Here is a 10,853-nt window from a genome sequence, read left to right on the forward strand (position 1 = left end):
AGGTTGCTGGGTAGCTCTGGTCCACACAGACATTCAGGGCACAAGTGCCTTCTACTTTGTGGCTTTGCCAACTCCTAAAGCTGTGCCATTGTCTGCATGGTTAATGCTGATCACTGCCATACCTGGACTCCAGCAGTGGGGAGGGGAGGAGAAGCCATGCCCAATGCTTTAGAAGTTCTGTCCAGAAGCAGTACACATCACCTCTGCCCACATTCTACTGGAGAGGACTTAATCACATGCCAAAGCCATGAAACTTTTGGAAATGTGGTCAGAAACCACCATTCAGGGGTAAAATGGATTTTGATGGATGACTGATGGTCTCTACAATTGTCTACCAGTAAATACCTGTGCACATCCTTCTGTGTCTATAACACACTTCATTCCTCCCAAAGGGAAAAGAAGGAAGAATGGGAAACACACAGTAGACACTGGTGCAAAGCAGTTATTAAATCCTGCTGAGCAGAAATTGCAAACACAAGCATCATTACTACCAAAACTCTCACTATCCAAACTCAGGAACTGGACAGATTGAGATAATTTTGGAGGATATCCATTTTTCATGAACTCTCACTACTTGATATCCAAAGCTCAGGAATCTACTAGATTTGGATAATGTGACTAGGGCCATGAGAAAGGGTCAGAACCCACAGAGTCTAGGGGCAGGGTAGTGTCAAATTAAAACCACAGGCTCTGGAGCCAGACAGCTTGGGTTCAAATCCTGACACTGTGATTTATCAACTGTGGGAGTCCAAACAGCATTAACCTTTCTGTGCTTCAATTTCCTCCTCTTACCAAATCCCTACCTTATTAGGAACTATGGGGAATGAATAGATGAGCCATGTTTAAGGGCTTACTGCATAGGAAGTGCTCTGTAGATGTCAGCTACTCTCATTATAAGCATTGTTTAGGATTTTGATCTTTGTTCTACGAGTAATGAGGAATATATTAATCAGGACCCTTTTGGTTGCAAGGAACAGCAACTCAACTCACACTGGCGTAAGCAACAAAAAAGGGGTTTATTGGCTTACATAACTGAAAGATATAGATTTAGATGTACCATCAGGTGTAGCTTGATCCAGGCACATAGCATTGTCAGTTGGGTTTGTTTCTTTCTCTCTATCTTTTGTTCTGCTTTTTTTCTGAGGTGACAACATTCTCAGACTCACTGTCCCCACATGGTGGCAGGGTGGCCACATAGCTACCATACCAAAAGAGATTATCCCAACCCCACATTGGCTCAGGGACAGACTCATGGAGGGCTCTTAGCCTGTGCCCATTCCTGATCTAAATACTGTGGCAATGGAGGGGTGGTGTAGAGTGGGAAAACAGGGATTGAGGCTGATTGGCCAGTGTTATATAGCATAGTGCCTAAGGCACTTGATTGCTAACCAGAAGGCTGGTGGTTCAAACCCACCAGCCACTCCTAGGAAGGAAGGTTGGGCAATCTACTTCCATAATGACACTGCCTCAGAAACCCAAGGAGGGGTTGCTATGAGTCAGGTCCATCTCGACATAAAATAACAACAACTGAAAGCATTGGGCTGAGGCTGGCAGGAGTGTGTGTGTGTGTGGGGGGGGCACAAGGATTCTACAAAGAAAATTGGGGTGCTGTTACCAAATCAAGGGAGTAGCCAAACACAACCAATGTTGAGTCAGAGAGCCATTGGAGGTTTTAAACAAGGGAAGGACAGGGTATGATTTTCCTCTTGAGATGATCACTCTGGTTCCTGAACACACAAGAGTTAGGAGGAAGACAAGAATGAGATGGGGAGAGGCACTGAGGATTGATGTCAGGAGCCCAGGAGAGAGAAACATGATGGCATGGATGGGCTAGTGACAGTAGAGCAGAGACGGATAAGAAAGAGGTACACTTCCAGGACTTACGATAGACTGGGCAGTGGTGAGGACAGGCAGATCCAGAATAAGAGCCAGGGTTTTGGCCTGAGCAGCTGAAATAGGGAGATTGGAAGATGGACACTTCAGTTTTGGATGTGCTGAGTTTAAGAAGCCTTGGGACATCCACAGGGTGGAGAGGAGGCCTCTGAGAGGTGGTTATTGGGGGTATGGAATTCCACTCCTGGGCATATTTATAAAATATAAAAAGATTAAAAAATATATGCACACGGGTCACCATGAGTCAGAATTGACTCTGTAGCAACTAACAACAACAACATGCCTTTTTTTGCCCGTTAGAATTCACTAGAACCAAGGAAGCTTTCTCCCACCCTACCCCACCCAACCAAGGCTGATGGCCTCAGGAGAATTGGGACTAGAACTACTTGCTGAGCTGTTTTCAGGGAATAGGTCCCCAGAACATCATGGGTCCAGTCCAACCCCTCCCTTGAGAGTTAAAAGACCTTTTGGAATCTTTGGGCAGGTAACCAAAACCAAAAACCAAATTCACTGCTGTTGAGTCAGATCCAACTCATAGTGACCCCTCCTTGGGTTTCTGAGGCAGTATCACTAGAAAGTAGATTGCCCAACCTTCCTTCCAAGGAGTGGCTGGTAGGTTTGAACTGCCAGCCTTCTGGTTAGTAGTCAAATGCCTTAGGCACTATGCCACCAGAGCTCAGAATAGTAGCATGGGGACACCTGGTGAATGTTGGTCAAACTGATAGGATCCTAGCCCTCAGGAACTCACAGTGCAGTTATAGTGAGAAATAAGAGAAGCATAAGATGACATGGAAAATGGCAGGCCAACAGCCAAAAAGCAACACAGAATCTTGTGGCTCAGACAGCAAAGGCTGTGGGAGTTTAGAGAAGGGCTAGGATAATGCAGGGTTGGGATAATCTGAATTGTCTTCCTGGAGGCAGAACAGTATCTTCAATATTCCAGGCAAAAGAAAGACCATGAGCTCAAAGGTGAGGTGCAAACATAGGCTTGGAATGTACTCCCCCACCCAGACCCCAAAGCAGCCTGAGTCTCTGTAAACTGGGCAGTCGTTGAAGCTTTCATTGGGAACTGGTAAGATGCCCATGAGTACCAGGGCATCTGAGGCAGAAGCAAGGGTGGGTGCCAGCCTCAGAAGAGCTTCCAAGATGGCTTCCTTTACATACTCATGGGGGCTCTCAGTCATCCTGAGGTCTTCTAGTGAGAACACAGGACCCCTAAGCCTTCCCTTATCACTGGAGGAAGAGTTAGCTGTCCCCTCAACAGTGCTCTTTTATCCTTGTTCCCACTTCTGTGATAGAGATCTCTTAGTACATGCCTCCACCCTCAGCCTGTCCCCCTCCAAGGCAGGGAGCCCATGAAAGCACCATCAGTGCCTAGCATAAGTGCATGAGGATGTTGGGGAGGGGGTGAGTGCAGGCCAGAGCAGATGGCCCTCTGGGAGACCAGGGACAGCTGGGGAGGGTCTGGCTTGATGAGGGGAAGGGAAGCAGGGTCTGAGGAATTATGCCCCAGGGTAGGCAGGTACTGCCAGCTGGCTATCTGCTCCAGGTCCCGGGGAAGGGGTTGTGAGGTGGCCTTCACTCCAGACTCAGTGAGCCTGGGTTGGTCCCAGAGCTGGCAGGCCCCAAGCTGGTGAGCTAGCGGGGGAGTCAGCTTCTCATCCATTAGGCCCATGGCCCAGGTGGCTAATGCCAAGCGGACATTCTGCTCTTAGAGCTGGTATCCACTTAGGCATCGTTAATATTTCACGCTACACAGCCAGGGGATCGATGTCTCATTTATAGCCCCGTGTTTATCAGCACTCATTGAAGCTTTCACTGAGAACTGAGAAGATTCTCAGGAGCACCAGGGGAAATTGAGGCAAGGGCAGGGATGGGTGCCAGCCCCAGAAAAGCCCCCTAGCTGGCTCCCTTTGCTTGCTCACTTTTCTAATCCCCCCTCCCCACACTTCTGTCACCCTGTACATCAGGGCACACCCCACTCATAGGGGCCATCAGAGCCCCTGACACATACCCACACATACCCACATATCATTTAATCCTTACAAGCCCTCAGAGACTGGATTATTGTTCTTATTTTATAGATGAGGAAAATGAAATTTAGAGACGTTAAATACTACTGCTAAGTGGTGGTGCTGGGTTTAACCAGGCCACTGATTTAGGGTTAGTGGTAAGTAGCTAGATTTTGCTCAGCACCTAAGTGTGCAAATGAGATTGCAGGAGGTGCTTTAAACCTTCTAGATCGATTTTTCAACTCTCAGCCCCTCTTGGCATCAGCAGAACCGTTTTCTCTGGTGATTGTTAGCTTCTATGCTTAGAACTCTTACCTTTGGTCTGGGGATTTACTGAGGATGTCAAGGAAATGGAACTAAAAGCTGTATATTGACACTTCTTTAAAAATATCTCTAGTAACGCAGATTTTTTTGTTTGTTTGTTTTACACCAGACGTTTGAAATAGTGAGGTTGGACTGTGCTAGGTGAAAGGACTCCTGGCCCCTCTCCTCCTTGGGTTTCCACGGGGAAACAGTTCAGTGCCCCGGGGAAACCTCTGCCGCATTGTATTTGTGCCCCCCTTGCCAATTCACCCTCTGGATCTCGGTTTCTTTGTCTGTAAAATGGGGGAAGAGGAATGCCTACTGGAAAAGCCCTTCTAAGGATTACAAGTAAACGTAAAGACTTGGCCCATTATACGCGAGCTCCGGGAAGGCCCTCAGCAGCCCCACGCTGCGGTTTCCCACCCGACCTGGCACTGAGATCTGCGCCTGGGGGGCAGGACAGACGCAATAAATATGTCTTGAATGATGGAGTGGGTAGGTAGCAAAAGATCCGTAAGCGGAAGCTGCTATTGTCCAGTCCGTAGGTCCAAACAGAACTCACACTGGCATAAACCGAAAGACTTGGTGTTCCTAGCACCCCGTGCTTCCGGCGCTTTTTGTCCGTGGCTGGCAGGGGCGCCTCGGGTGCTCAGGGCCCGCTGGAGGGCAGCAGAGAGTCACGGTTCTGACCGTCTGGCCGGGAGTTCAGGGGCTGAGAAGATCCTCGGCTCTCCTCTACCAAGCTCCTTCCGGTCCCCTGCCCTCCATCGCCCCCCTCCGCTCTCTCGCCCCCAGCTCCCCAGCCCCTGCTTCTTCCTTTCCGCTGTTTCCCTTCACCTGCCCCAGGGTGAGAAGAAAGCAATCCACAAAGTAATTTAATTAGCACACTCTTGCATTGGCCGGGTCGGAAGGAAGATTGGACAATCTACTTCCATAGAGATACCGCCTCGGAAACCCAAGGAGGGGTCGCTATGAGTCGAATCCACTCCACGGCAGTGAGTTTGGGTTTTTTTTTTTTTTTTGGTGCATGACCCGCAGAGTTGCTGTGAGTCGGAATCGACTTGAAGGCAATGGGTACTGCCCGCGCTTAGCATTTTACTTATGTTTAGCTCTTACCGACACTCGAAAGGCCGGCATCAGCCTCTCTTTACAGAGGAGTAGCCTGCAAGATCTAGAAAGGAAGAGATTTGACCAAGGTCACGCAGCAAAGTTAAGATTTGAACTGTGTTCCACAGACGCTAATGCCAGCGCCTGCGCTCTCGCTCCTACAAGTCTCCAATTGCACGCGGGTTTCCAGAACTATAGAACTTTTCGTACCAACTTCTCTGTTTTGAAAGGAGCAGACCAGGGCACAATTTAATGTCTGGTCGCGGGTTTATGGTTGTGGGGAATACTACCGGGCGACAGGACTTCCCAGGTCCTCCAAATGCCAGCTATGCTGGGGCCGGCGAGGCAGGGCAAAGGGCAGCAGTGGCTCGGCTCAGAACACCTTCCCGAGGAGGTCAAACCAAGGAGAGTGAAGCCCCGAGTTCCTGCACAGAACGTTGACGCGGTTCCTTCCTCTCCGACACCGGGGCCCCTCCCCAGCCACTCAGTGAAACCTCCGACCGCGCAGTTTCCCCCGGGACGACCGGGTAGTCTTGGCGATGCGCCAAGCTCCGTAGAGTTGCTGGACGGGGCGGGGCGAGGCCGCCTCCCTCCGCCCCCTTCCCGGGTTCGCGCTGGGTGGGGGCAGCTGCGGGCGCCTCCCTGTGTGGTCGCCGGGCCTAGGCCAATGAGCGCTCGGGGAGCTGCGATGGAGGTTGGGGCCGCCGGGAGTGCCCGGGACCCCCGCCGCAGCCGCCGCGTCCTTGCACCCCCTCGCCCGCGGGGCTGGAGAGGGGGCGACGTAGACTTGGCGCCCGCGCCCAGCATGGAGGTGCCGCTGGCCCGAGCCGGTCGCCCGACCTGTGCTCCGCGCCGCCGCGCCTCGAAGTTTGCCGGGTGACTCGAAAAGTTGCGCTCGGGCTCCGCAGCCGCGCCGCGTCCAGACTCCGGGACTGCCCCACTCACCACTGCCGCTGCCTCCGTCCTCCTCTGGCCCCCGGCCCCGCCGACGACGCAGCCCCGCCTGCTGGGGGCATGTGAGCCGCAGGCACCCGGAGAGGCCGCGCGGGCTGCGCGGGCCCCGGCGCCTCCCGAGGCAACGCGCCGGCCAGGGGCGCGCCCCGGCCTTAGGAAGCCCGGGCCGCCATGGGCATCCAGGGCATGGAGCTATGCGCCATGGCCGTGGTGGTGCTGCTGTTCATCGCGGTCCTCAAGCAATTCGGCATCTTGGAGCCTATGTCCATGGAAGGTAATTTGTGGGGAATCCATTCCTCCACCGTCCTTCTCCAGGGGCTAGCGGACTGTTAAAGGAGCCCTGGTGGTGTAGTAGTTAAGCGCTCGGCTACTAACCGAAAGGTATGCGGTTCGAACCCACCAGCGCTGCGCGGGAGAACGATGAGGCAATCTGCTATTGTAAAGATTTACAGCCTTGGAAACCCTGTTGGGACAGTTCTACTCTGTCCTATAGGGTCACTATGAGTCGGAAAAAGCTCGACGGCAGTGGGTTTGGTTTTGGTTTGTCGATCTCCTGGAGGAATCAGCAACCGCGCCCTGGGCTCGGGTACGCTGCACGCTGTGCTCCCAGCCCTGGAAGCCTCGGTCGCCGCCTTCTCCCGGCTCCCGAGGGCTGGGCCTGGGACTGAGAAGGCGGAGAGGGGTCGGGCTCCAAGACAGGACAAAGCCGCAGCGCTTGGGGTGAGTGTGAGCCAGGTGCTAGGTGACACCTTGAGCAGACCTCTCTGGCGTCTTAGACCAGTAGGTCCGAGCTGTTCCCAGTGAGCAAAACCCCGGGGGCGGGAGGTGGTGCAGGGTGAAGATGATCTTCTTAGACCCTCAGCCAAGGGCCGGAGTTATGTGAAGCCCCTACAGCGTGATGGCAATCCAATCCCCTCTCCCCAAGCAAAGCTCAGGCCCGTGAGATCAGTAACCAAATCCGCAGGCGCCGCATTTCTGTCCCAATAAAATATTAACTGAGGATCCAGATATGCTCTTAAATCACACACTAATTGCCTCCTGGGGACCACTGACAGGCCCCTTAATGTGGCTTCCCAACCCTGTGCTACCCTCCTGCCACTGCTGGGCAGGTAAGGAGGAGGTAACCCCTCTAGGGTACAACCCAGTCTGAAGGTGCTCCTGACCCACCAGTGTGTAACTTCCCCTCCTGGTAGTTCCAAAGAATTCAATCTCAGACTTGCAGCTCTGATGATGAAGGGGCCAACCTGTTCCATTCCTGTCACCTGTGCTCCCCTGCTGTCCTTTCAGAGGACGATGGGCATCCTGCCTGCCTCAGCACTCTATTGACCTTGTCAGGCTCCTGCTCCTGGGACTGAAACCCAGAAGCCAGGAGAAGCCAGTTGGGAGAACCTGCCCTGCCTCTGAGCCAGCTCCACAACCAGTCAGGCATGGAGATGCTCCCTCCACGGCTGTTTAGGGGCTGCTGAGGGTAGGAAGGGCACAGGCCTCAGAAGTAAGGCCCTCCCTCCATTCTGCCATCAGAGGTCCATAATGTCCATGGCCACGTGTCCCCCATTAGGCTGCACTGCACCTATGCTCTAAGTGAGTTCACTGAGGCTCTAAGAGGAGGCACTTGCTCCAGTCATTTTTGGTAGGTGCCACCTTGAACTTTACATTTCAGTTAGGGAGGAAAATAGCCCAAGATGGACCTGCACTTAATTGGACCCTGACCCTGGCAGGAGATCTGTAATAGAGAACTTAATAGGAAATACAGGCTCTTGGGTTAGGGTGGGGTCGGGGTGAGCATTCTGTGTTGCAATGCCCCTGAGGATTCATGCCTCCCTGCTGGATGTTTCATCTACTTACTAGGTCCTTTCCCCACCTAGAACCTGGGGTGGGTGTGGAGATGTGGTTGGTGCTTAGGGCAGCCATGGCACCTCCATTGCCCCTCCGTATTTCTCAGGGCTGACTGGCACCACCAACCAGCTTCACTTCACTCAATGCTGCAAAACCTTCCTAATTCACCCTGACACACCGTCTAGGGCAGTCTGAAGTTTGCCTCGGTGATTTCTGAGGAGAAGGAATTTCTCTACAAGATGGGTAGTATGCATAAAACCAAACCAAAGCCATTGCTGTTGAGTGAATTCCAATACCTAGTGACCTTATAGGACAGAGTAAAACTGCCCCATATTGTTTTCTAGGTTGCAATCTTTACAGAAGTAGACAGCCATGGAGCAGCTGGTGGGTTCAAACTGCTGATCTTATGGTTATCAGCCTAATGCTTAACCACTGTATCACTAGGGCTCCTAGTAATACCTGCTAAATAATCTACTTCAAACTCAGTGAGTTTCTCTTTTCTGGAATATGTGCCCACTCCTTGGAGTTCTGGAGTCTTCATACAGTGGAGGGAGCACAGAGCTTCAAGGTCAGCCACATGGAGCTGGGATCCTGTCTCACACACATACTGGCTATAAAAATCCCTAACCTTTCTAAGCCTCAGTTTCACTATCTATAAATTGGGGCTAATAATAATATCTGCCCCTGGAGGGCTATGGCAGAGCTTTAGCCAGTCAATGGGGCTTTAATGACTCCCAGCACCATTCTTGGCATGTTATAAATGTGCAGACATTGTGAACCATTGCTATTGCTATAACTAGCAAGAGAGTGATTACATATAATAACAGAACTGATTCACAGTTGAAAATGTTGTCACTCAGACAAGTCTTTCCCCAGTCTTTGTCAGAGAGAAGGGATTGTAAGTTCCAGATGTCCTGTGTGGATACGGAGTAGTGCCTGTGAGGGCAGTGTCTAGGGACTGTCAGAGCCCAGGCACTCCCACCTCAGCCTGGATAAGAGATCCTCTCTCAGTTCTTCATTAAGGCAGGAAGGGGTCTGGTACTCCACCTACTCCCACCATGCGCATGTGTAGTTGGGTGTGTCTCACTCATGTACTCTCTGAGCCCCTGTTAGTCTCATCTGTAAACGACCAGAGTTATGATGCTCCTGGGATTGTTACGAACTAATGGATATCCGGGTTCTAGGAATGCAGCCATCTAGAAGTAAATGAATAAATTGAAAGGCCTTCATCTCTCTACCCTGGGTCCCCCTGTAAGTCTCTGTCTCTGGATGACTTCATAGGTGGGAGGAGTCACCCTAATCATTTCTCTCATTGCTGTTGTTGTTAGGTGCCATCAAGTCAGCTCAGACTCATAGTGACCCCATGTACAACTGAACGAAACACTGCCCAGTCCTGCACCATCCTCACAGTCATGGCTATGCTTGAGCCCATCGTTGCAGCCACTGTGTCAGTCCATCTCATTGAGGGTCTTCCTCTTTTTCATCGTCCCTCTGCTTTACCAAGCATGATATCCTTCTCCAGGCACTGGTCCCTCCTGGTAATATGTCCAAAGCATGTGAGATGAAAGGTGAATTTCGGCCATCCTCGCTTCCAAGCAGCATTCTGGCTATATTTCTTCCAGTACAGATTTATTCATTCTTCTGGAAGTCTATGGTATATTTATTTAATATTCTTTATCAACACCGTAATTCAAAGGCATCAATTCTTCTTTGGTTTTCCTTATTCATTATCCAGCTTTTGCATGCATATGGGGTGATTGAAAATACCGTGGCTTGGGTCAGGCTCACCTTAGTCCTCAAAGTGACATCTTTGCTTTGTATCACTTTAAAGAGGTCTTCAGTATCATATTTGCCCAATGCAATAGGTCATTTGATTTCTTGACTGCTGCTTCAATGGGTGTTAGTTATGGATCCAAGTAAAATGAAGTCTTTGACAACTTCAGTTTTTTCTCCATTTATCATGATGTTGCTTATTGGTCCAGTTGTGAGGATTTTTGTTTTATGTTGAGGTGTAAACCATACTGAAGGCCACAATCTTTGATCTTTATAAGTAAGTGCTTCAAGTCCTCTTCACTTTCAGCAAGCGAGGTTGTGTCATCTGCATATTGCAGGTTCTTAATGAGTCTTTCTTCAATCTTGATACCACATTCTTCTTCATATAGTCCAGCTTCTTGGATTATTTGCTCAGCATACATGTTGAATAAGTATGGTGAAAGGATACAACCTAGACACACATCTTACATAACTTTAAACCATGCGGTATCCCTTGTTCTTTTCCAACAACTTGCTCTTAGTCTGTCACAGGTTCTTCATGAGCACAATTAAGTTTTCTGGAATTCTCATTCTTCTCAATGTTATCCATAATTTGTTATGATCCACATAGTCAAATGCTTTTGCATAGTCAATAAAACACAGGTAAACAAACATGTTTTGGGTATTCTCTGATTTCAGCCAAGCTCCATCTACCATCAACAATGATATCCCTCATTCCATGTCCTCTTCTGAATCCACCTTGAATTTCTTTTTTTTTTAAAGTGACATGGGTCAATGCATTTTTTTTTTGCAGTGTTCCCTCCCTTCCCCTCCCACCCCGACAACCAACAAAGAAAGTTTCCCTCCATATATAAACCTTTCCTTGAACCTCCACAACAATGAACTAATACTATATTTGTCCTTCTGTGATTGACTTATTTCACTCAGCATAATGTCCTCCAAGTTCATCCATATTATGTGGTGTTTTGCAGACTC

General features: G+C 50.2%; 1 protein-coding gene across 1 annotated transcript in view; it reads left to right on the top strand.

Moving 5' to 3' along the window:
- The first annotated feature begins 6,440 nt into the window (after window positions 1–6,440).
- The window catches only part of KCNIP3 (potassium voltage-gated channel interacting protein 3), a 76,456-nt gene continuing 72,043 nt past the window's right edge, over window positions 6,441–10,853 (top strand). The window contains exon 1 of the mRNA XM_007959427.1: window positions 6,441–6,543. Coding sequence (XP_007957618.1) covers window positions 6,441–6,543 — 103 coding nt within the window. The remainder of the gene's footprint in view (window positions 6,544–10,853) is intronic.

This window comes from Orycteropus afer, unplaced genomic scaffold (assembly GCF_000298275.1).
Source record: "Orycteropus afer afer isolate SDZICR_OR568_19922 unplaced genomic scaffold, OryAfe1.0 scaffold00017, whole genome shotgun sequence".
NCBI classification, from domain to species: domain Eukaryota; kingdom Metazoa; phylum Chordata; class Mammalia; order Tubulidentata; family Orycteropodidae; genus Orycteropus; species Orycteropus afer.